Here is a 25,405-nt window from a genome sequence, read left to right on the forward strand (position 1 = left end):
CGGCTCTCCTTGCCAGCACCTCTGGCAGCTCCTCTCAGCCTGGAGCTCAGAACCCTCTCTGGATGCCTCCAGCTGACCCTAGCACCACACACGCCTCAGAGCTCTTGAAAACCACCTTCCCCTAGTCCTGGCCTTGTTTCCTTCTCTGGAAATGGGGACAATGGTGGTACACATCTCACAGGGCCAGAGGGAACATATGGAAAGCAGGCGGCACAAGGCTTGCCATACAACAGGCACACAACCAACGCCGGCAGCAATGACGGTGATTACTCTCTGTTCTTCCTGCCTTTAAAAACATTTATTTATTTATTTACTTACTTATTTTTGAGACAGTCTCACTCTGTTGCCCACACTGGAGCGCAGTGGCGCAATCTCGGCTCACTGCAACCCCTACCACCCCGCCATCCCCCAGCCTCCCAAGTGGCTGGGATTACAGGCACACATCACCACACCCGCCTAATTTTTGTATTTTTAGTAGAGATGGGGATTTACCGTGTTGGCCATGGCTGGTCTTGAACTCCTGGCCTCAAGTGATCTGCCTGCCTCGGCCTCCCAAAGTGCTGGGATTACAGACATGAGCCACTGTACCCGGCCTATCTTATTTTTTGTAGATATGGGGCCTTGCTATGTTACAACCCAGGCTGGTCTTAGACTTCTGGGCTCAAGCAATCCTTCTGCCTCGGCCTCCCAAAGTGCTGGAATTACAGGTGTGAGCCACCGCACCCTGCCCCTATTCCTGCCTTTTGCCTATTTTTATTTTAAGACAGATTCTCATTCTGTCACCCAGGCTACAGTGTAATGGCACAATCTATGCTCACTGCAACCTCTGCCTCCCGGGTTCAAGTGATTCTCCAGCCTCAGCCTCCCGAGTAGCTAGGACTACAGGCATGCGCCACCACACTCAGCTAATTTTTGTATTTTTTGATAGAGGTGGGGTTTCACCATGTTGGGCAGGCTGGTCTCAAACTCCTGGCCTCAAGTGACCTGCCCACCTCGGCCTCCCAAAGTGCTGGGATGCGCCCTGCCCCCTTCCTGCCTTTTAAATATTCTTCCCATTGGTCTGCACTCTGCGCTTTCTCCTGCTCCTAGTCAGCTGCTGGCTTCTTCCCGGAGCCCTCTCCTGCTGCTGCCCACCAATGCAGTGCTCCTGCCACCCAGGCACCTCCTGGGCATCCAATGCACGACTTGGCTGCCGTTACCCTCTTATTGGCAGCAGTCAGAGGCCTAGATTTCCAGGGGTCAGTCCTGACTTAAAACCTTCTGTCCGTTGTCCCTGTAAAGTCACTAGCCAGCCTTTAGGAACTAGCCTTTGGCTCAGGAAATGTGATCGCATGTCTATGTGAAGTATACAGATTTCAGGCTGCCTTCTGCACATCCCCCTGAATCTTCCTTGGACATCGCAAACGCAACAGGGCTAGATTCAGCAACTCCCTCCCATGTTCTTTTTCCTTTTAACGGCCTATCTCAGTTGACAGGTCCACTTCACCTGCTGTCACCCCAAACAGAAAGGTGGCTGGCATCAGTATCTGGTCCCTGCACGCAGCCAGTTACCAAATCCTAGAGATCCCACCTCCCAAACCTTGCTCCAGAAAAGGCCTCTGCCTCCCTCTGCACCCTCACACCTACCATTCCTGTTCCCACTTTGTCCTGCTCTGAGCTCTTCTCCATGTTCTTCTTCCTCCAGGCAGCCCACAGGTCCTTCATCTAATGCTAGGTCTGGCTTTCTTTTCCCTAAGATATGGCCTGTCTCTTTTTTCCCTCTCCTCATGGGAAACCCCTGAGGGCTGGGATCCTGCCTGACTCACTACTTACTCTTAGATGTCTAAGTGTGAGCAGAAAGAAGAACTCCAGTCAGTATCTGCAACTATGAATCACAGAGCCCAACCTCTCACTGTACAGATGAGCCAACTGAGGCCAAAAAGGAGAGAGGACTGACTGATGGTGACAGCAAGAAGTGCCCAGCCTGGGGCAAGAACCGAGGTCTCCAGGTCCAGCTGATGCTTCCCAGAAGGAGATGGGGACTGGGGCTGTGCCAAGTCGCCGTTCCCTAGGGCCTCCGTTGGGACCTCTGATGATGTCTCTTCCCATCTCAAGGCCTTTACATATGCCGTTCCCTCCGCTAGGAAGGCCCACGCCTCTATCTCTGACTACAGATTGCCCATTCACACCTCCCCTGGCATCTAATCCAGTCCTCAACACAAGGCTCCGGGGCCTGACAGGCCTTAAAGTTTCCCCCAACCTCCTTCATGGGGCATTGGTTTCTGCTGCCCCCTCCCATCTTCACCCCTGCCCCGCGTCTCTCCAGAGGCCCCAGGTTGCCTGCCAGGGAAATTCATCCCCTGCTGTCCGTGCCCGATTCATGGTGGGGCCAGGAGCATCTCAGGCCAGGGCCAGGGCCAGAGCCCTTACTAGGAGAACTGGGACAGATGAGGAGTTGTATGAACGTGGGGTCTCTGGTCTCTGCAGCTTCCCTTCCCCCATCCATCCCAGTGTCACCCTGTCCTTCTCATTCCTCCTTTCCCTGTCACTCCATCCTGGCAAACGCCCACATCTCAAAGGTTCTAACCACCACAGCCACAGCCTCAGTGACACACTGAGGCACACACAGCCCCCTCCCCACCCCGCCACAGGAACACTCACCCAGACATAAAGGAGCTGCTCTTTGCTCCACACACTCAGATATTCCCGAACTCTGGGCTTAAGCAATCTTCCCGCCCCAGCCTCCCAAAGCACTGGGATGACAGGCGAGAGCCACCACGCCCGGCCCATCGATGTTCTGTCATACAGCCACACACTTACGGTTTCACACCCAGTCAGACACAGTCACCAACAGTCTCAAGGAAGGGCAGGCACATACCCAGCAAGTCTCAGTTACCAGGATCACCAGGCTCTCTCCTTCACCCTTGAATATACAGGGCCAAACAAAGATCCAGACGCACGCAACCACAAACGTGCACACTTGGGCACACGCGCACACACACACACAGCCAGAAAGTCTCACACACACAGACACAGAGCAATACACACAGTCACACACAGAGAGAAACAGATACACGCAGTTGCACACAGGCTCCCGGAGACGCAGAACAATGGGCGCATTGTCTGGGTTGGCAGCAGCTGGGGAGGAAGGAGCCGCAGTGTGGACCGAGGAGGCCGTGGGGCTGCTGTAACCTCCCACCCCCACCCTGAACCATCCTAAACCTCTTGCCTCTGCCAGAAGTCAGATTCTGCTGGGACCTGGATTTGCTGAGGGATCAGGCTCCCAGGCGCCCCCTCCTCAGCCTCCTGGGATGTCTGGTGGGGATGCAGGGCATCCCCTGAGGACCAGTCTCCCTCTGGAGCTCTGGGGACTCGGGGTCTTTCACCCTGATGCTCTTCGATGCTCCTCCTGGGATCCTTGGGAAGATTTGCCTCTCATCCCCGCGAGGCAGTGCCTGGGGATCAGAAGCCTTAGGTTCTGCTCTTAACCTCTGACCCCAACCCCTCCAAGACACACACCCTCCCTCCATCTGAGCCCAGCCAGCTGGTGCGGGCAGCGCCTGGCAGCATTGTGGGTTCCCTATTGTGGCTGAGACAGAGAGCAGGTCATGACATCCTTCCCTTAGTGGCAAGCTGTGGAGAAGTCACGGTACTTTCAGTGAGCTGCAGTGGGGGCACAGTGCCTCTTCCCGTCCCAAAGCTAGCCCTTGCCTCCCACTCTGACCAGGCAGCCCCAGATCTCAACAGAAAATTCTGCCAGGGGATTCCTTACAGCCCTTGGCCCATGTTATCAAATCTCTCCAAGCCTTTTCTCACCCTCAGCTACTGGTAGCTGCTGTGTGCCCTTGGGCATGTCACTTTCTCTTCCTGAACCTCAGGGTCCCAGTCTGTGAAATGGGGCGGGGGTGGGGGGTGAGTGAAGCTGAGATAGCTGAGGGTATTCTGTAGTCTCAGGGTGGGGGTGGGGATGGAGGATACAGGAGTGAGTGCAGAATGTAGAAGCCACCTCAGCCCTCCCTGCCCCTCTGTGGTCAGATCTCTGGGGAGTTCCCAATTTCTCAGGCCCTGGGGTGTCTCCACACTTCACAGCCTCAGGCCTCCCAGGAGGCTTCACCGTAGGAGGGAGGGGAGGGACTTGCTGAGCTGGCTGGGACACAGCCTTGTATTTGCAACACTTTGCTTCCTTCCAGTCCCCATCCCTTTCTTCCTGGGGGCTGAGGGCTGGCAGCCGGACACAAACATCCGGGGCCGGCCAGGACTCTGGGGTTCCCACCAGCCTATCCAGGCCAGCAGAAGGAGAGGTGGCAGAGGACCAGAGCTAGGGAGTCTCCAGCCCAGAGCACCTCCAGGCTCCCTTGCTCTCAGGCAGGGTGGGAAGCTGGGCTGGGCAGCTTTGAGGGCTGTCCTGAAGGAGCTGTCCCTTGGAGGGATCCTTGGTGGCATCCTATCCCTCCCCTTCAGAAACTGGGGTGTTTTGAGGTTTGTTGAGTCCCCAGCTGGGGTTCCTCTGCTGGCCTGGGGCACCCTGATGTAGGGGAGCAGAGTTGTGTGTGGAGGTAAAGAGGAAGGACCAGAGCCAAGTCAGACAGGTTGTCAATGCCTCTGAGCCTTGGCCTTTCAACGGGGATGGAGATGCCCTTCAAGGTCACAAAGTCCCCCACGTGGGACTTTGCAGTGGGTCCAGGCTGAGGGCAGGAGGGGCTGAAGGCGAATCTGTCTGTCCCCACTCAGAATGACTGGCCACCAAGGGACTGAAAGGAGGAATGAGGGAAAGGCCTCACTAGTCTGACCAGAGTGACCCCGAGGCAAGTCAGAGCCCTTCGCTCCCCGGCTGACCACGGCAGGCAGGCAGGGACGTGGGAGGGACCTCTGACCGCTGTCCAGGCGGGAGCGGGTGCCGAGCCCAGCGCAGGGGCCCTGCGGCTTCTATGACCACATTTCTAGAGTATAATTCAGGACCAGTCATCTGACGAGTCTGGTCGTGTGAGCCCTTCGAAGGGTTCAAGCAGGAGACTCACAGCGGCTGCAGGATCAAGGCGTTGGGGGCCGCTCCAGGCTGCGGGGGCACCCAACGGAGAGGTGGAGCGGAGAGGATGGAATGACTGCCCGTCTCCTTCCTCTAGGCCCCCAGCCCCGCCCCGCCCCGCCCAGCTCGCGGGAGGACCGGCCTCGCTCCTGCCCACACCGGACTCTACCTGCCCCTGGGATTCGGGTGGGGTGGAGGGTACCCGACCGCCAGCGTCGCCTGCTGCGCAAGTGAGGCCTGCGAGCCAACCCCGCCTCCGCCCCTCGATTGGGCGCGCATTTAAATGTCCGGCCCCGCCCCGAGCTCCGGGCGCTTATATATAGGCAGCTCGGCGGTCGGCGGGCGGCATTCTGGCGCGGAGCGGAGCGGCGGCGGGCGCAGTTAGCGGGTCGGCCGCGGAGCGGAGGTGCAGCTCGGCTTCCCCCGGCACCCCTCCCCCTCGGGCGCCAGCCCCACCCCTCCGCCGGCCGGGCCGACCCCGCCGTACTATCCCCTGCGGCGCGAGCCCGGGGCGGCTCCGAGCGCCCCCCAGCAGACCCCCATCATGGGCAGCCAGAGCTCCAAGGCTCCCCGGGGCGACGTGACCGCCGAGGAGGCAGCAGGCGCTTCCCCCGCGAAGGCCAACGGCCAGGTGGGTACGCTTGGCCCGGCCGGCCCCAGCCCCTCCTCTCGCACCTCGCCCCTTCTAGGGCCCGGGGCCGGGGCCGCGCGCTTTGTCCGGCCCGGGACACGCGGCGCCCCCTCCCCCGCCCGGTCCCTTTGTTCTCGGCGCCGCAGCCCCCGCGGGCAAAGCGAGGGGAGGGGCGGGGAGGGGGCGCCGGCCGGGCCCCGCCGCCTTCTTTGTTCGCGGCCCCGGCCCCCGGCGCTGCCCCCCGGCCGCCCCGAGTGCCGCGCAGGGAACAAAGGCACTGCTGGGCCACGCCAAGGGGGCGCCCGGGGGCCGCGGAGCTGGGGCCCGGCGGGGAGCGCACTCCACCCTCAGACCCGACCTCGGTGGCCCACGGTCTTTTTTTTTTTTTTAAGGGGGAGCCGAGATGTGGGACAGCCTGGGGTGGGTGGGGGCCACTTACACAAAGCGGGAGGCTGGGAAAATAGGCCGTCCAGGTGCAGAGAGACAGCGCCCCGGGGCGGCTTCCCGCCCAGTGTCGCCTAGAGCAGCTCGCCCGCCTGCCCGGGATCCGCACAGCAGATCCGGAGCGGTTCCGCGCGGAATAGAGAGCGCGCCCCGGGGGACGGGGGACGGGGGTGGGGGCCACGGGACCCCAGCGCCTCCTGCCGGTCGCGCCCTCTGCGCGCTCGGTCCCCGCGCGCCCGTGAGGGGCGAGAGAGACATGTTTGACGGGATCCTGGGTGTGGGTGAGGCTTAAGCCAGACTTTAGGGTTGCGGTAGAATCGAATCGGGGACCCCCTCCTCTAGAAGGGATCAGAAGCGGGCTGGGGGAGGGGGAGCTCCTGCCCTCATTGCTATCCCCTCTGCCCTGCAGGAGAATGGCCACGTGAAAAGCAATGGAGACTTATCCCCCAAGGGTGAAGGGGAGTCGCCCCCCGTGAACGGAACAGATGAGGCAGCCGGGGCCACTGGCGATGCCATCGAGCCAGCACCCCCTAGCCAGGGTGCTGAGGCCAAGGGGGAGGTCCCCCCCAAGGAGACCCCCAAGAAGAAGAAGAAATTCTCTTTCAAGAAGCCTTTCAAATTGAGCGGCCTGTCCTTCAAGAGAAATCGGAAGGAGGGTGGGGGTGATTCTTCTGCCTCCTCACCCACAGAGGAAGAGCAGGAGCAGGGGGAGATCGGTGCCTGCAGCGACGAGGGCACTGCTCAGGAAGGGAAGGCCGCAGCCACCCCTGAGAGCCAGGAACCCCAGGCCAAGGGGGCAGAGGCTAGTGCAGCCTCAGAAGAAGAGGCAGGGCCCCAGGCTACAGAGCCATCCACTCCCTCGGGGCCGGAGAGTGGCCCTCCACCAGCCAGCGCTGAGCAGAATGAGTAGCTAGGTGGGGGCAGGTGGGTGATCTCTAAGCTGCAAAAACTGTGCTGTCCTTGTGAGGTCACTGCCTGGACCTGGTGCCCTGGCTGCCTTCCTGTGCCCAGAAAGGAAGGGGCTATTGCCTCCTCCCAGCCACGTTCCCTTTCCTCCTCTCCCTCCTGTGGATTCTCCCATCAGCCATCTGGTTCTCCTCTTAAGGCCAGTTGAAGATGGTCCCTTACAGCTTCCCAAGTTAGGTTAGTGATGTGAAATGCTCCTGTCCCTGGCCCTACCTCCTTCCCTGTCCCCACCCCTGCATAAGGCAGTTGTTGGTTTTCTTCCCCAATTCTTTTCCAAGTAGGTTTTGTTTACCCTACTCCCCAAATCCCTGAGCCAGAAGTGGGGTGCTTATACTCCCAAACCTTGAGTGTCCAGCCTTCCCCTGTTGTTTTTAGTCTCTTGTGCTGTGCCTAGTGGCACCTGGGCTGGGGAGGACACTGCCCCGTCTAGGTTTTTATAAATGTCTTACTCAAGTTCAAACCTCCAGCTTGTGAATCAACTGTGTCTCTTTTTTGACTTGGTAAGCAAGTATTAGGCTTTGGGGTGGGGGGAGGTCTGTAATGTGAAACAACTTCTTGTTGTCTTTTTTTCTCCCACTGTTGTAAATAACTTTTAATGGCCAAACCCCAGATTTGTACTTTTTTTTTTTTTTTTCTAACTGCTAAAACCATTCTCTTCCACCTGGTTTTACTGTAACATTTGGAAAAGGAATAAATGTTGTCCCTTTAGTGGTGCTTTAATGAGTGGTCTTCTGGGGGTAGGGTGAGAAGATTGGTGAAAAGTAGTTCACCTCAAACCTCAAGGGAGGAGTTAAGGCAGGCAGGTAAGTTTATGGGGTTTTCTTGTTCAGGGGGTTGCCCCAATACTCATGGACACCAGAAGTGCAGGAAAGTAGAGTTGAAACCAACCCAGGGACACAGGAAACAAGCTCAGGAGGATATAGAAATGTACCATTTTATTACAAAGAGGCTCACAAAAATGAAAATAGTATCTCAAAAAGGAAACTAGACTAGCAACCTCCACCTGCAGAATTAGAAGACAGAGGGCAGGCAGTGTTTCTTGGCTCACTTGAGGCCAGTGGGAAGGTACGAAAACAGAACCAATCTAAAAATGGCTGATGTTACCTCAGGAGCCTGAAAAGAACAGGAGATCCTTGAAGACCCAGCCACCCCTTCTAGAATGTTCAATAAGGGCACCTTTCCAAAGCTACTAAGCAGGCACTTGGCATTTCAGGATTTTGTCTTATGGCTGCATAAAAGTATCCCTTTCACCCAGACCTGGCACCCTTTATGGTTCAAAGTTAAGAACTGGGGAAGAATGGGTGGCAAGGCAGCTCCTGGAAGAGCTCACCCAGCACAGCTGCCCTGGGCTCAGGGCCTTGATTTCTGTCCCTGGGGATATTTATATTTAATAAATTTTTATATAAATACACAGAGAAATAGAAAATATAAAATCTGAGGGGTTGGGGAAGAAACGTGAGGGACTCGGCAGGAAGCCAGAGCTGGAGAGGTCCATTCAGGCCAACTTGACCTCCTCCTTGACCCTGTGGAGAGAGCAGAGACTGGCATGAGATGACCCAGCCCAGAGCCTCGGGGCAAAAGTGCAGACAGTGACTTCCACAGGATCCCAGGTGACTACTGGGGGCTGGGGCTCCTAGCTCTGCCTAGAACTGCAGAGCCAGACAGACTGGTCCCTGAAAGAGGCCTTTGTAAGCTGGACCAGCTGTCCCTGTGCCTTTCCTCAGAGTGGTGGGACAAAGGGGCTGGTGCTCCAATGCCAGGGAGATGGCCGCAGGCAGCTCCTTCCTCACCCTTTGGCTTCTGGCTTCTCGTCCTTGGTTTTCTCCTCTTCTGTGAGTTCTAGAACACAAGAGTACAGGGATGGCCAAGGGCAGCACCTCTGCGAAGACCCATGAGGTCTTCATTTACCCTGAGACCCCTTCCCCAACACTACAGCTCACTGGACATACAACAGAGAAAAGCCCATCCTTGGTCCTCCCAGTGAGCCCTGTTGAGAACAGGTTGGACCGGTTTCCCAGCCTGCTACAGCCAGAACCTGGTGGGTGGAGGCAGCCCCCTGGGAAACTGGGGTGCAGTGCTGGGAAAAGGGCTTGGGTGGTATGTGAGGGCTGTGCTTGGGCAGTAGAGGTTCATTGTTTTGTGGGCCCTGCCACTTCTGGGAGCCATTGAAAGGCTCAAGGAACTGAGGAAGAGCCCCACAGGAGCTGGCAGGGCCTGAGTCACTCCCTCCTCCCACTGCCCTACATAGATTCATCCTCTCAGGCTCAAGACCCAAGTCCCGGCTGAACCCAAACCCACCTTTCTTCTCCTCTGGGTCTTTCTCTTTTTCATCCTCTGTTTTGACTCTCTTGGCTTTTTTGAAGTTGGAAGAGTTCTTGCGGCCCCCTTCTCCCTCCTCTTCAGAATCGGAGAACTCTTCCTCACAGGCAATTCGTTTGTCAGAGGAGCAGACTGGGAGGGAGTGGGAAGCATGGGTGAGAGGGCAGGCGGGTGCTGATCTAGCTCAGCATCTATGCCCAGTGCTTCCCTGTGTGTCCTCCAAGAGACACCAAGGGAAAGGGAACCAGAGAAGAGGGAGGAACTCGGGCTCCCTAACCTGTTCCTACAGGCACTGGAACTCGAAAACAGATTTCTCTATAGGTGGGGAGCTTGGAGGGACTGTGCAGCCAGAAATGGTGGTGGAAGTGGGAGCTACCTATTGAATGGAAGGCATAGGGTTCTAGGTCTAGTCTTACTCGAGATGCGCTTGTCAGGGTCTTCTTCGTCCTCATCGCCACTCTCCTCAGGGATGGCGTCCTCAGGAATCGCCTGCATTTGGACCCCGGGTGCGTGCGGCAGCATTCTAAGGTTCTCAAACAGTCGCTGTCTGTGGCCAATGGGAGAGAGTAGCAGGGCTCTGGTCAGGGACAAAGTCAGGAATGTTCAACCAAGGGGTGGCCGGAGGATATACTCACTTGATCTTCTCCAGGTACTCATTCGTGTTCTGGTTGGTCATGTTGGAAGGACTGATGTGGAGCTTGAAATCTGGTCCAAAATATTCAAAGTAGTCGTTGTATGGAAGCTCTGATTGGGGCAGGAGAGAAGACCGTCAAGAGACCTGGCCACCACACCCTAACCATTTGCACGTAAGCACCCTAAAGCATTTGTAGGTTTCTCTGGGCCCATTTATCCAAACAGAGGAGAATGCCTCCAAGACACTGTGAGACACGGGTACCTATGGGATTTCCATCTTTTTAACATCACTCTCCTATGTCTATACCAGTGATGTATATGTCGCTAAGAGAAGGCCCATGTCCCTGGTTTAGGACACTTGAGGCCATGCTCATCATGAGCGCTCCCTTCACTCGCTACTCCAGTTACTCTACAGAGTAGAAATTCCAAAGCTGTAAATTACCACTGAGAACTTTGTCCAGACCAAAAGCAGGAGGGAGAGGGGAGAGAGCTAAAAAGGACTAGGGAAAAAGTGATGGTTATGGTCTGCTGATCACAAGAGGACAGGCAGGAGCCTCAGTGACTAGTATCAGAAGAGGAGCGGTCATATGACCAACGGGGAAGGGGTTATAAACTTAAGGACAGATGAGCTCCAGCTCCCACCCAGCCCAGCCAAACCTGGCCCTGCAGCTATTACCATTAGGGATCTCCGTATCCAGGGCCACAGCTGTCTCGTACGTCCAGCACCGGGCAACATTACGAATGGTGTAACCACCGCCTCCCAGCATCAGCATAGGCAGGTTAAAGCTCTTGACAAATTCCACACACTTGGCGTGCCCTTTGGTGAGAGAAGGGGTGCTGAGTTACAGGAGCACCAAGCAGGACCCCGCCCACCCATCCTTATGCTACCTGGTCTCACCTTTGATAGTTAGATTGAAGCAACCTAACCGATCCCCAGATAGGGAGTCGGAGCCACACTGTAAGACCACCGCACTAGGCTGGAACATCTCCATTACTTTCGACATGACCTAAAATGATACATCCTGGTCACCACCAACCTCAGGAAAGCAGTACGAGGTTTGGGGTGGAAAGGCTGGGTGCAACACTTTCCCACCCACTCCTACCTTTCCACTCTCCCTCATGCTACGTGAGAGAGAAAAGGGAGTGCTAGGCTGGAGCTCTTGCTTGCCCACTTGGGATTTCAATTTTCCAATTTAAAAAGTTCTCTAAGACCCTTCTAACACTCTAGTAACACTGAACCTAGAATGGCCTCCCTGTCAACTCCCTAAGTCTCTTCTTCTGTTGCCCAAGCTCTAGTGCCACTTCCTCCAGGAAGCCTTCCTGACCTTTAGCTGCATCTACTCTACTCATTCGGTCTTATAGACTTGAAGCCTTACATTATGAGCAAGCACTTTTAGTTTATCTTATTCTCACAAGCAGAGTCTTACATTACTGAGACCGAGACCGCAACTCCCACTTCTGTAGCCCTTATTAAATACTAGGCACATAGTGAGCAGTCAGTGTTTGCTGAATGACTACCTGACCTTATTAGGTTAAGCAGTTTCTTACTGTTTGTAAGTGAAGATTTAACTCCTTGGCATGGCATTCAAGGCTCCCTTTGAAATACTGAGCCCAGCATACACTTCCCACCGCCTCCTTCAGCACTCCTCCCATACACCACACTGGCCTACATGCTGCCACACTGGCACCTCTGCACTTCTGCTGGTGCTGTTCCTTCTACTAAATGCCACCCTTACTGCCGTCACCTCCTTCTTCACACGGGCACCTCCTCGTTTTTCAAAGTCCAGCTTAAACATCAGCACCTCTGTGAAATCATCCCTGGCTACCCTCCTGCCAGCCCAGGCAGTAGTTTGTCTCTCATTCCTCTGATCATCCCTTAAAAACACAGGCACTAGGCCAGCCTGCCCATGGAACATGCCAGACCGCCTTTCCAGAATCTCTGGATGGGCTGACTGGTGAAGGGCTTTCCCAGACAAAGCCAGTCTGCAAAGACTGGAGTGTAAGTCCCTACTTCTTCAAATGTGCAGACATCAATGTAAGGCAATGAGGAACACAAAAAACCAACGAGACCTACCACTACCGAAAGAACACAATAATCTCCCAGCAGCCCAAAGAAACGGAGATACAAAAACAGTACTAATCATAGACTACTGGGTATGTGCCTACCTTCCCCACCATAGTCCATGAGGGCAAAGATCATGTCTTAGATATTTTTGTATCCAGCAGAACACCTGACCCATAGAAGGAACCAACAAATATGGGTGTTTGTTCCCCTAACTGACCACACAGCAATCCAGGGTTCAAACACTTCTATCTCCCCACCAGCTTTAGTAAGGAGAGATTCCTGAGGTATGGTAGGGGTGCTTTGCTCCCTTCCACCGCCGACCAATCCCCTGTTTGTAGCCCAAGGGGTGGATAAAGCCACTTACCGGCTTGAAAATGGCCTCATAGGACTCGTCATCAATCCCGTCTCGGAGTGGGTAGTTAACAGCATAATACTTGCCTTTGCCAGCCCCGATATCCTAATTAAAAAGGCCATTAAAGTAAAACTGAAGGATGAAGCTTGAAGGAAGGTCAAGGATAGGGGCTGGAGGGATAAAGGAAGAGGTTCAAGAGAGACAAGCTAGGCCCATGATGTGGGCCAGGACAGAACATGGGTACCTTGTTAGTACCATTCTCTTCACTGGCAAATCTAGCTTCACTGGCAAATCATCTCTGGACATAGCATTAAGCCTACACCCAGGCTGAGAGCTGTTGATGGGACCAGAGATTGAATATCCTACCCTATAGCACAAGATTTCTACCTTGGGATTGGGTTAGAGCTGGCTGGCAGGTGGGTCACGGAAGTGACAGCCACCCTTGACAACCCTTTCCACTCCAGAGAGCTCTAATGCTCACTCCTCTTCCCCCATGCTCCCTCTCTAGGGTGTTGTGGAGGGAAGGAGAGAGGTAAGAAAGTCCTTCCCAGTAACCTCAATAGTGAGTGCACCTATTTAAGTCCAGCACTTTGGGAGGCTGAGGAGGGTGAATAACTTGAGGTCAGGAGTTCGAGACTAGCCTGGCCAACATGGCAAAACCCCATCTCTTTTAAAAATACAAAAATTAGCCGGGCATAGTTGCACGCACTTATAATCCCAGCTAAATCCCAGCTATTCGGAGGCTGAGGCACAAGATCGCCTGGAGGCGGGAGGCGGAGGCTGCAGTGAGCCGAGATCACGCCACTGCACTCCAGGCTGGGCGACAGAGAAAGACTGTCTCAAAAAAAAAAAAAAAAGTGAATGCTCATTTATTCTAATGCTTGCCGTGGCAAACAACTGAATTAGTGCCACTTTTTTACCCAAGGGCCACTGGGCATGGCAAAGCAGCTGATTTCACCGCATTCATGCTAATAGAAGCAGATGGAACAGTTCAAGGAAGTAGCTTCCAAGGATTCTTATCCTAAGATTCACGGATGGGCTTCAGTAAGGGGACTTGTCTATTAACTATTCTATATCAGATGTAAAACCTCATGTACTTTTCTGGAGAGAGAGTCCATAGTTTTCAGTCAAAAGGCTAAAGGGGAAAGTGACCCAAAAACATGAAGAACACTTGAGATGTCCTTCAGAGTCCCAATTCCTACCCCCAAACTCAAGGCTTATGAGACATAAGAATAGTGTGATGCAACCCAGCTGTGGCCAGGAGGAAAGTACAGTGAGTCAGGAGACCCCTCTTCTTTCTCTGGCCCTTTATGTCCTATCATTCCCTTCCTCCAGAATAAGGAAGGGAAAGAGATCAGGGCAAGTGCTTCAGATTGGGATGTGGTATTCTGATTGGCAGGAGGCAGGAAGCAGTTTTTAGTGGCATGAGATAGGAAAGAGAAGTAGAGCTGCCAGCTGAGGGTGAGCTGGTTGGCTCCTAAAGGGCGTTCTCACCCGTAGGTCCCCAGTTCCTGGGAAGTACTCTCCATACTTATGAAAGGACACAGTCATGACCCGGTCCGTGGTATAGAAGGCCTCTTCCACGCCGTCACCATGGTGAATATCAATGTCAATATACAGCACCCTCTGGTGATACCTAGGATCAGAAGGGGGTCAGGGGTCTGGGAGCTCTTTGGGGATGGGACGCGCCAAGGGCGCCAGCTCCCAGCTTACCGGGCTGGCTGCCTCCCTCAGGTATCTCTAAGCACCAGAGACGTGGAAACTGGCTGAAGGAAGGTGGAAGAGCGGCCGGGTGTCTCCAGAGGCCTGACCAAGCCGACCAAGTCCGATCTTCCTACTCTACAGCCAGGGTCAACTCCAGCCACACAGGGACACTCTGGAGGCAGGATCTGAGCAGCACCTGCCCCTGATCATGCCGTGGCTCAGATCAAACCAAGACCCCGTCAAGGAGATGATGGCCAGAGACACTCACCGAGCACATCCTAGCCAGCACATCGGTAGGAAAAGCAAACTAGGGAGGCAAGCCCAGCGGGGGAGGGAAATGGGAACCTGGCCTAAGGTGCTCTTCCAAGAGACAAGGCCAGGCAGGCATACTTTAGCAGTTCCAGGATGGCCAAGACGATATCATTGACGTAACAGAAGCCAGATGCCTCGGACTTCTTTGCATGGTGCAGGCCCCCAGCCCAATTCACAGCGATGTCCGTCTGCTGCTTATTAAGTTTCACAGCACTTGCTGGGCATGAGAAGAGAGGACATAAGCCCATTACTAAGCCACTCTCCCCTTCCTCCAAGAAGCCCAGGGAACCTAGTGAGAGGTTAAGACCTGCCTATTCAACAGCTGTATTGTACAATTCATAGACCAGTCCCCTCTCTCCCACCCTACTCCAGCAGGGAATAAACATGATACTGGCTACTCTTAAAAAACGATTTTCCAAACTGAGGGTAGTAACCCATTAGCAGGCCTTAAAATTGATTTAGTGCATCATGATTAGTGTGTGTGTGTGTGTGTATATATATATATATATATTTTTTTTTTTAATGAAATAGCATAGAAAAAAATATCAGAGTAACAGTAAGGGTAACCGCTCTTTTGTAAAACTCTGGCTTCAGAGTGAGTGAGTGTGTGCATGCATGCATATGTGTTATATGTATCCTGGATTGCATGTGTAAATTTATTTCTTACTATGGCTCATGGTCAAGGAACTTTGAAAAAATACCAAAGATAGGCCGTGTGTGGTGGCTCACACCTGTAATCCCAGAACTTTGGGAGGCCGAGGCGGGCAGATCACCTGAGGTCAAGAGTTCGATACCAGCCTGGCCAACATGGTGAAACCTCGTCTCTACAAAAAATACGAAAAAATTTAGCTGGGCGTGGTGACATACACTTGTAGTCCCAGCTATCTGGATAGGCTGAGGCAGGAGAATCGCTTGAACCCAGGAGGCGGAGGTTGCAGTGAGCCAAGATCACGCCACTGCACTCCAGCCTGGGTGATGGAGGGAGACTCTATTTCAAAAAAAAAGAAAAAGAAAAATTACCAAAGATAGTGCTGATACACTAGGTCAAAAAGCACTAGCACAAATAGGTCCCAGAAGAAGTAAAAGAGAAATACACACCCATGTGTGCAAGTGCATTTGTGGCAGTGTTAATTTGTTGTTGTTGTTGTTTTTTGAGATGAAGTCTCACTCTGTCACCCAGGCTGAAGTGCAGTGGCGCGATCTCGGCTCACTGCAACCTCCGCCTCCCAGGTTCAAGCAATTCTCCTGCCTCAGCCTCCCAAGTAGCTGGGATTATAGGCACACACCACCACGCCCGGCTAATTTTTGTATTTTTTAGTAGAGAGGGGGTTTCACCATGTTGGTCAGGCTGGTCTCGAACTCCTGACCTCAGGTGATCCACCCTCTTCAGCCTCCCAAAGTGCTGAGATTACAGGCATGCGCCACCGTGTCCGGCTGCAGTGTTGATTTTAACAGCAATAAAAGCACAGATTGATCCAAATTATCAAGAAGAGGGACAGATTATATCAACTCAAGTAAATCCACAACATGGAATAATCACAGAGCCACAAGAAAGCAAGCTGCGGAAAACTACAGACAATTTCGTTAAGTAGGAAATGCAGGCATAAAACCATATATATGTGATATGTATATAACCCACTTTTGTAAAATATAGATATTGTATATGTATGATACAGATATAAAAACACACACAAAAGAATGACCATACAAACACCAACATGGTAACAGAGGTTACCCACCAACCCTGTGACTGTGGGTGATTGTTTTTTTCTGTGCACTTCTTTGTTTTCTGTGATTATATTGGTGGGGCAGCGGGGGTGGACACAATGATTATATTGGTGGGGGATCACAGGAAAATAAATATTTGTTAAGAAAGTGTTTAGAGTAATCCTGGAGATAACCCAAAAGTTGCAAATGGAAGTGGGAGATACGTGGGGAGTATTTCTGACCTCTAAAGGTAATTACCATACTTTTTCATAGGACAGATTCACAGATGATGACACTTCCATTTTTATAGCACTTTGCAGTTCACAAATTGCTTTTATGTACAGCATCTTAACAACCCCAGGAGGTCTGCGGGGAACTCCTGTACATAAGATCTCTTAGCAGAAGAGGACAGTCAAGGACACCTGTCAGTACCATGTCAGAGATTGAACCTGGGCTGGGACTGAACCAGAAGGACATTTTAGAGGCTTTTTAAACTTTTTTTTTTTTTTTGGAAGTAGGGTCTTGCTTTGTTGCCCAGGCTAGAGTGTAGTGGTGTGACCACGACTCACTGCAGCCTCAACCTACTGGGTTTAAGCCTCAGACTCCTGAGTAGCTGGGACTACAGGCACGAGCCACCATGCCCGGCTAATTGTTTTTACTTATTTTATTTTTTTATAGAGAGGAGGGTCTCACTATGTTGCCTGGGCTGGTCTTGAACTCCTGAGCTCAAGCAATCCTCCTCCTCAGCCTCTCAAAGTGCTGGGATTACAGGTGTGAGACACTACACCAGCCATTTGAAAGACTTAAGTAAAAACCACAGGACCTTTCTACATGGTTTCAGATCAGCCAACTAGGATAGCAGCCTAAAAGGCAGACCTCACTAGAACAACCCAGTCTACCCCTGGGGAGAAGATGAATATTCCTTACCCACAGAACCACCAGTAGACAACTGACAGAACTCAAACAGGCCATCGAATACTGGACAGTCCTCACCAACGTTGACTTGAAAGAAATAAGCAAAAGGTTAGTTTCCACAATTTCCTTTAGTTTACATATTTATGAGTTGATGGAAAAAAACACAGAATTTAAATTCAGGAGGTGTGGGTTCTAGTCCAGGCTCTACTACTTCCTGGCTGTATGACTGCATCAAGTTGTTTAACATCTTTGAGCTTTAGCCCATTAGGTTTTTTTCTTTTTTAGAGCCAGGGGCTTGCTCTGTTGCCCAGGCTGGAGTGCAGTGGTGCAAACATGGCTCACGTGTAGCAGCTTTGACCCTCACCTCCTGGGCTCAAGCAATCCTTCCACCTCAGTCTCCCAAGTACTTTGGACTACAGGTGCATGCCACTATACCCAGCTAATATATATATATATATATATATATATATATATATATATATTTTTTTTTTTTTTTTTTTTTTTTTAGAGACAGAGTCTCACTATGTTCCCTAGGCCTCATGCAGTCTTCTTGCCTTGGCCTCCCAATAGGCATGTGCCATCATACCTGGTCTTAGCCCATTATCTATAACAAGCAAAACTGATATCCCACCTCATCCACTGGTCAGAAAATTAACAAAAATCTAATATGGAGAAGCAGTTAGCAACTTGGAAAATGTTGGTTCGTTTCTTGAGGGAGAAAAACTTATCCTCTGGACCTCACGCCAGCTGACAAACAAGGGGCAAGAACAGAGACTCAGAGAACTGTCGTTCGCTGCGCACTTACAACGCGCCAGACACTGCGCTACATGCGTTAAATACCCGAGATCATTCATCTTCACACAAGCTTCTGAGGTAAGGTTTGGTCCCATCTTATAAGTAGGGAAACAGGGCCTGGCACAGTGGCTCACACCTGTAATCCCAGCACTTTGGGAGGCTAAGGCAGGAGGATCACTTGAGGCCAGGAGTTCAAGACCAGCCTGGGGAACATGGAGAAACCCCATCTCTACCAAAAACATAAAAATTAGCCAGGTGTGGTGGCAGGTGCCTGTAATCCCGGCTACGTGGGAGGCTGAGGCACAAGAACCACCTGGACCCGGGAGGCGGAGATTGCAGTGAGCTGAGATCGCGCAACTGCACTCCAGCCTGGGCGAGACAAGAGTGAGACCCTGTCTCAAAAAAAAAAAAAAAAAAAAAAAGTAGGGAAACAGGTTCAGAGAGGTGAGCTGTTAGTAAATGGCAGAAGCAGTATGCAAGCCTCAAGCTTTGGTTTGTCTGGTTTTTTTTTGAGACGGAGTTTTGCTCTTGTTGCCCAGGCTGGAGTATAGTGAAGCGATCTTGGCCCACTGCAATCTCCACCCTCCAGTTTCAAGCCATTCTCCTGCCTCGGCCTCCCGAGTAGCTGGGATTACACCCGCCACCACACCTGGCTGATTTCCGCATTCTTAGTAGAGACGGGGTTTCACCATGTTGGCCAGGCTGGTCTTGAACTCCTGACCCTGTGATCAGCCCACCTCGGCCTCCCAAAGTGCTGGGATTACAGGCATAAGCCACCATGCCCAGCCAGTCTGTCTGTCTTAAAAGCCTGTGAAAATATATCCTGGCCCTTTTCCAAGTCCTTTCACATATACAACCTCATTTGATCCTCACAACAACTCTATAAGCTGGACAAGACAGATATCAACCCCACTGTGCGGAGGAACAAACAGATACCGAGAAGTTAAGTGATTTGCCCAAGGTTATAAAACCAGGCAGTAGCAGAACCAGAATCAGGGTCCCAGTGTCTTGACTCCCGTAGTCCAGTGTCTTACTGCTACATTCACAGTGACAAGTGGAGTAAAGTTATTTCGGGCCTAATGGGGTAAAAGTACCAAGTAGTACATAATGTGGAAACATATGCAAACAATAAGGCAAATGAAATGAAAACAGGAAGGAAAGCACACCTGGAGGCTGTAGACTCACAGACCTAGAGGAACCTTATAGCTCCAAATCTCCTCTTACAGAAAAGGTAACTGCTGGCCGGGCACGGTGGCTCACACCTGTAATCCCAGCACTTTGGGAGGCCAAGGCAGGTGGATCACTTGAGGTCAGGAGTTTGAGACTATCCTGGCCAACATGGAGAAACCCCGTCTCTTCTAAAAATACAAAAATTAGCCAGGCACGTGCCTGTAATCCCAGCTACTCGGGAGGCTGAGGCAGGAGAATCGCTTGAACCGAAAACGCGGAGGTTGCAGTGAGCCGAGATTGCACCCCTGCATTCCAGCCTGGGTGACAGGGCGAGACTCCATCTCAGAAAAAAAAAAAAAAAAAGTAACTGCTGAGACATCAATGAGCTAGCTACAGGAAGTCAGAGGCAGGAGGTGTGGGGCTGCATACTTATTCTCTTGCCCAGCCTTCTACTGTACCACTGTTATCAACAAGATTTCCAAAAGTAGAGGAAGGAGCAGCCCTGGGGTGAGAGCAGAAGAGCTCAGTTTGGATTGTGCTGGTAAAATCTCAAGACACAGCTGAAGCTCAAGATCTACAATAACCACAAGAGTTACCAGCTCTGGTTCTGCACTAAACTTGGAGGATGCCAAGAGCCAGTGCTCTGAGGAAGCATGGCTGCATGAGGGAGTGTGCAGCGGGTGGGTCTCTTCCTCACTTCCTGGGTAAACACTGGGAGGCTGTGTAAATAAGAACTTTGGTCCCTGGGCCCCAGCTGTTTATCCATTGGCAACTGATTTCCCTCTCTGGCCACTTCCTCCTGCACAGGGTTTGGCCTGCCTGCGTTTCCAAAGCTTTGTTTATACTCTTATTTGGGATATGGAGCCTCCATGAGAAGGAATGGGTGTTTTGGAAGTGAGAAAAAAAAAAAAAATTTTTCTTCAGGCCCCAAACCAACATGTGGCTCAAATGACCAGCCCTTTTATTCCTAGTCAATAAGCTATGTGATTAGAGATGGAAAGGGGGCAAACGGAAGAGCAGATACTCATGTGAGCTAATCTGTGAGGCTAGGGAAGACTTTTCTATGGGTTTTCTCTCTTTCTGCTATAAACGCTTTTCTCATTCTCACGCTAGCTTTAGACTAAAGGGAAGCAATACTGGGTGAGAGGTGGAAGCAGACGTAGGCAGAGAAGGCAGTCAAATGCTCATTGCAAAGAGATGGAGAGATTAAACACTAACCTCAGGATAGTGCTTATACCTTGGCAGTGCTGGTAATGGGGTTGGGGGCTGGGGGAGTGGGAGAGAAAGGGTATGTGATCAAGGAAAGATGCCCAAGGTGGTGTCAACTGTATTGGTAATGTTTTCTTTCTTAGGCTGGGTATTGGGCACACATGGATGTTCGTTATATTATTATTATTATTATTTTTTTTTTTTGAGACGGAGTCTCGCTCTGTTGCCCAGGCTGGAGCGCAGTGGCGCGATCTCAGCTCACTGCAAGCTCCGCCTCCTGGGTTCACACCATTCTCCTGCCTCAGCCTCCCAAGTAGCTGGGACTACAGGCACCTGCCACCACACCCAGCTAATTTTTTGTATTTTTAGTAGAGACGGGGTTTCACTGTGTTAGCCAGGATGGTCTCGATCTCCTGACCTCGTGATCTGCCCGCCTTGGCCTCCCAAAGTGCATTATATTATTTTTTGATGCTTTTTGTGTGTGTCTAAAATATGTGTTTTTCTTTTTCTGTTGTTTTTTTTTTTTTTTTTTTGAGATGGAGTCTTGCTCTGTCACCCAGGCTGGAATGCAGTGGCGCGATCTTGGCTCACTGCAACCTCTGCCCTCCAGGTTCAAACAATTCTCATGCTTCAGCCTCCCGAGTAGCTGGGATTACAGGCATATGCCACCACACATGGCTAATTTTTGTACTTTTGGTGGAGACAGGGTTTCACCATGCTGGCCAGGCTGGTCTCAAACTCCTGGCCTCAAGTGATCCACCTGCCTCAGCCTCCCAAAGTGCTGGGATTACAGGCATGAGCTACCCTGCCTGGACTGTGTGTCTAAAATATTTTATATATGCTATATTTTTTAAACTACAGAATTGGGGGACTAGAGTTCCATTCTGCATTCTACCATCACCTTGCTGTGTGACTGGGAAAGTTTACATGTCTGTAAAACGGATGAGAATGTCTCCCAATTTTTTACCAATCGCTTTTATCATGTTTTCACCAAAAGCCCCCTAAGTGCATTTATTTGTGTTCCCATTTTCACTTGCCAAATATTAGGTCAGAACTTCCGGTCAAGGCTCTCAAAGTGACCAGAAAGGGTTTATTACATTTCAGCCACAAGCAAGGAAACCTGATTTACTCGATCTTATCACAAGCATAACTTCCTAGGTTAGGTGTGTGGGATGTTTTTGTGTGTGTGGTGTGGTTTTTTTTTTTTTTTTCTTTTTGAGAAGGAGTCTCACTCTGTCGCCCAGGCTGGAGTACAGTGGCGTGATCTCAGCTCACTGCAAGCTCTGCCTGTCGGGTTCACACCATTCTGGTGCCTCAGCCTCCCCAGTAGCTGGGACCACAAGCGCCTGCCACCACACCTGGCTAATTTTTTGTAAATTTTTAGTGGAGATGGGGTTTCACCGTGTTAGCCAGGATGGTGTCTTGATCTCCTGACCTCGTGATCCGCCCACCTCGGCCTCGCAAAGTGCTGGGATTACAGGCATGAGCCACCGCGCCTGGCCATGTGTGTTGTTTTTTTATTGAGACGAGTTCTTGCTATGTTGCCCAGGCTGGAGTGTGGTGGCGAAATGAGACCATACCTCAATGCAGCCCTGAACTGGGCTCAAGGGATCCTCCTGCCTCAGGCTCCTGAGTAGCCAGAATCACAGGCATATGCCACAATACACAACTAATTTTTTATTTTTTTAAGAGTTGGGGTCTCACTATGCTGCCCAGGCTGGTCTTGAACTCCTGGCCTCAAGCTATCCCTCCTGCCTTGCCCTTCAAAGCACTGGCATTACAGGTGCATGCTACTATGTCCAGCGCCTAGGTTAGATATTGGTACATATTCTAAAAGGGCAAGTTAAGGAATAAGGAATTTGAGGCTGCAGTGAGCTATGATCTTGCCACTGTACTGTACCCTGGATGACAAAGCAAGACCCCATCTCTAAAAACAAGAATAAAAATAAAAATAATTCTTTTTTTAAAAAGGGCTCATTACTGTCTTGGTAGATACCCCAGGTTATAAAGCACTGTGTTAAGTGACATCTAAAGTCTCTGTCTACTGTGGCCCTCCATAACCCTACGAATCAACTCAGTGAGGTACTCTGAAGTCCTTAGAGAGGCTCATTCTTCCTGCCCCCATTTCTGATGACAGAAAAATCCGAGGCCTAATTATTTTCATTAGAAAAATTTTTTTTAGAGACCAGGTCTCACTATATTGCCCAGACTGGCCTTGAACTCCTGGGCTCAAGAAATCTTCCTGCTTCAGCCTCCTAAGTAGCTGGGACTACAGGCGCCCAGACTGAATTTTTTTTTTTTTGAGATGGAGTCTCGCTCTGTCGCCCAGGCTGGAGTGAAGTGGCGCAATCTTAGCTCACTGCAACCTCTGCTTCCTGGGTTCAAGCAATTCTCCTGCCTCAGCCTCCTGAGTAGCTGGGATTACAGGCATGTACCACCAAACCAAGCTAATTTTTGTATTTTTTAGTAGAGACGGGGTTTCACTATGTTGGCCAGGCTGGTCTCAAACTCCCGACCCCAGGTGATCTGCTTGCCTTGGCCTCCCAAAGTGCTGAGATTACAGGCGTAAGCCACCACACCCAGCCAGACTGAATTTTTTAATGTACAACTTTAGAATGCTGGATTCGGAAAAATTGGCACACCAGAGCAGAACCTGCGCACTCCTCAGGGCACAGTATTTTGTCTGCCTTGATAAGTTTGTAAATAATAAAAATAGTAAGTTATAATAGCAAAAGCGATTATGCAATAGCAAAAATAGCAAAAGCAATTCACTGAGGGTAGATATATTTAAATATATTTAAATATATATTATATTTAAATATATTTAAATATATATTATATTTAAATATATTTAAATATATATTATATTTAAATCTATATTATATTTAAATCTATTATCTTCACTTATTCCCCCATCCTTCACTATGAAATAGGCACTAATGTCTTTTTTTTTTTTTTTTTTTGGTCTCACTCTGTTGCCCAGGCTGGAGTGCAGTAGTACAATCATGGTTCACTGCAGCCTCGACCTTCCAGGCTCAAAAGATCCTCCCTCCTCAGCCTACTGAGTAGCTGGGACCACAGGTGTGCACCACCATGCCCAGCTATTTTTTTTATTTTTTTGTAGAGATGAGGGTCTCACTATGTTGCCCAGGCTGGTCTCAAACTCCTGGCTGGGCTCAAGCAATCCTCCCACCTTAGGCTCCCAAAGTGCTAGGATTACAGGCATGAACTGCTGTGCCTGTCCTGTCTTCCTCTTAAAGAGGGAAAACAGGTCAGGCACGGTGGCTCAGGCCTATAATCCCAGCACTTTGGGAAGCCAAGGCTGGCGGATCACCTGAGGTCGGGAGTTCGAGACCAGCCTGACTAACATGGAGAAACCTAAAAATACAAAATTAGCTGGGCATGGTGGCACATCCCTGTAATCCCAGCTACTCAGGAGGCTGAGGCAGGATAATCGCTTGAAGCCGGGAGACGGAGGTTGTGGTGAGCAGAGATCGCCCCATTGCACTCCAGCCTGGGCAACAAGAGCGAAACTCTGTCTCAAAAAAAAGTGGCGGGGGTGGGAAATAACACCAGAGGGGTTAGGAGACCAAGGATTCAAACTAAGACATGAAAGCTTATTTTCTTACTTTAATAGCAAGCTGCTCCTCTAGTGAGAGCCCCCTCTGCTGAGTGTAGAGCCTGATCCTTGGCCTAAATGGGTTATGGAAACCTCCAAAACCATCTACAGGAAAGGCATGAATTTGCCTCATCTTGGAGGGAAATAAGACCCTGCAATTCAGAGAGCAAACATCTCACTCACAGCGGCTGGCAGCTCCTGGAGTTGTCGGTAGCAAAGAAGCTTAATGCTTCAAGGAAGGTCTCTGTGGTTCTGCCATCAATACCACTGTACAGTTATTATTAGTTGTAATAATAGTTATAAATAACTTTCTTCCTTGGGAGTAAGACTACCTTGTGGTCAGCAGCAATAAACAAGTGCCGCATATTTTCTGACACTTCCATATAAGCTGTCATAAGTTAATCAAAACTTCTTCTGGACAATGCTGTTACACTATATGAAGTCTTAGGTGCTAAGAGATAATTTCTAAAATAACACAAGGGGGAAGTCAGGTATGATAGTTTTGTCCCAAATTTGAATACTTTTTTTTTCCCCTCACAGCTAAAATAATTCCCACGATTCCTACAAACTAAGCGTGGCTTCCAAGATGGGACCTGCTCTGAAGTCTCAGGGGCAGAATCACCTCATCTCAAAGATTACACCATCTAGAATCTGTCCTGAGTGGCCTCTAAATTCTCAATTAATACCCACTAAGTCAAAACAGTTACAGTTGGACAGAAATCAGAGATCATGTGGCCCAGCCCACTTTACAAAAGAAGAATCTGAGGGGAAGTGACTTGCCCACTCAGCTGAGAGTTAGAGTTAAATTTTACTGTATGTATTGTCTCCCTGTCCCAGGTCAGTGCTTTTTCCACTACAATAATTACAGTACTCTTGGGACACTGTTGTGAACATAACCAGAAAAAGTACTACCTCTATCGTTTACAAATCAGGAAACATGAAAAATCCGACTTGAGGGGAAAAAGCACTCTGGCACCTTTAGGAGGTAGGGGAAATCAGGTGTCCACTGAATGGGACGTGCGAGGATGGCAGAACGAGCCTCTACAGTGGAAAGGGAGATGCAGCTGGGGGCTTGAGAGTGTGAGGGAACAGAATGGACTTACATCTCTGCATCTGCTTGCTGTACTCCGACATGTTATCTGGACGGATGGAGCGCAAGAATTTAATGTAGTCATCACTGTGGTACTTGGTCATCTCCTCAGCATTGGCTTTGTGAGGGCGCTAGAGGGCAGAAGGGAGAAAGGGCAAGTTATTTTTGACCACGGCCAGTCCACTCAATCTAGTTTGAATATTTATATTTCCTGCACAGCATGGAGCTAGGTGCTATAAAGAATAAAAAGAAATAACTGGTTAGATTCAGGCTTCAAGAAATTTACAATCTAACTAGACAAACAAGATTATCAAAGGAGACAGACTATCAGAAGACCTAGAGCAGCTCAAGCTCTCTCTGTTGCTTAGGCAAGTTACTATCTCTTAAACCTCCATTTCCTCATTTACGAAACAGGGACAACATGGACCACACAGGGAAGTTGAGAGAACTGGAAGAGGTTGTTAAATCT

General features: G+C 50.8%; 2 protein-coding genes and 1 long non-coding RNA gene across 7 annotated transcripts in view; 2 read left to right on the forward strand and 1 right to left on the reverse strand.

Annotated features, from left to right (window-relative positions):
* Nucleotides 1–4,981: 4,981 nt before the first annotated feature.
* MARCKSL1 (MARCKS like 1) lies at nt 4,982–7,754 on the forward strand. The gene is made up of 2 exons (XM_002811119.5): nt 4,982–5,636; nt 6,490–7,754. Exons 1-2 carry the CDS (start codon nt 5,550–5,552, stop codon nt 6,988–6,990), a joined length of 588 nt encoding a protein of 195 aa, XP_002811165.1. The 5' UTR covers nt 4,982–5,549; the 3' UTR covers nt 6,991–7,754.
* A 210-nt stretch (nt 7,755–7,964) lies between these two features.
* HDAC1 (histone deacetylase 1) overlaps nt 7,965–25,405 on the reverse strand; it is a 41,795-nt gene continuing 24,354 nt past the window's right edge. For 2 of the 3 annotated variants that reach the window (XM_024253052.3, NM_001132266.1), the window contains 12 exon segments: nt 24,950–25,067; nt 17,066–17,140; nt 14,510–14,648; nt 13,910–14,051; nt 12,428–12,520; nt 10,897–11,005; nt 10,675–10,815; nt 10,001–10,109; nt 9,782–9,912; nt 9,345–9,497; nt 8,837–8,885; nt 7,965–8,569 (listed from right to left, as the gene is read on the reverse strand). In XM_024253052.3, the coding sequence (XP_024108820.1) occupies nt 8,542–8,569; nt 8,837–8,885; nt 9,345–9,497; nt 9,782–9,912; nt 10,001–10,109; nt 10,675–10,815; nt 10,897–11,005; nt 12,428–12,520; nt 13,910–14,051; nt 14,510–14,648; nt 17,066–17,140; nt 24,950–25,067 (1,287 nt within the window). In that variant the 3' untranslated portion in view covers nt 7,965–8,541. 3 annotated transcript variants of the gene reach the window in all.
* On the forward strand, nt 10,015–24,956 carry LOC129059421 (uncharacterized). Of its 3 annotated transcripts, none has more exons than XR_008525298.1 (5): nt 10,018–10,171; nt 14,150–14,412; nt 16,817–17,161; nt 17,768–17,926; nt 24,387–24,956. It is a non-coding gene; the product is annotated as an uncharacterized LOC129059421 (long non-coding RNA). The 3 variants fall into 3 exon arrangements; XR_008525296.1 differs by having other exon boundaries at nt 16,980–17,161; XR_008525297.1 differs by lacking the exons at nt 16,817–17,161; nt 17,768–17,926; nt 24,387–24,956 and having other exon boundaries at nt 10,015–10,171; nt 14,150–14,839.

This window comes from Pongo abelii, chromosome 1, assembly GCF_028885655.2.
Source record: "Pongo abelii isolate AG06213 chromosome 1, NHGRI_mPonAbe1-v2.0_pri, whole genome shotgun sequence".
NCBI lineage: Eukaryota > Metazoa > Chordata > Mammalia > Primates > Hominidae > Pongo > Pongo abelii.

Excerpts from the sequence above, each read along its gene's own strand:
- MARCKSL1 (XM_002811119.5), top strand. The coding sequence starts at position 5,550 with ATGGGCAGCCAGAGCTCCAAGGCTCCCCGGGGCGACGTGACCGCCGAG. Across the intron at positions 5,637-6,489 it reads CCGCGAAGGCCAACGGCCAG|GAGAATGGCCACGTGAAAAG; the intron begins GTGGGTACGCTT and ends TCTGCCCTGCAG.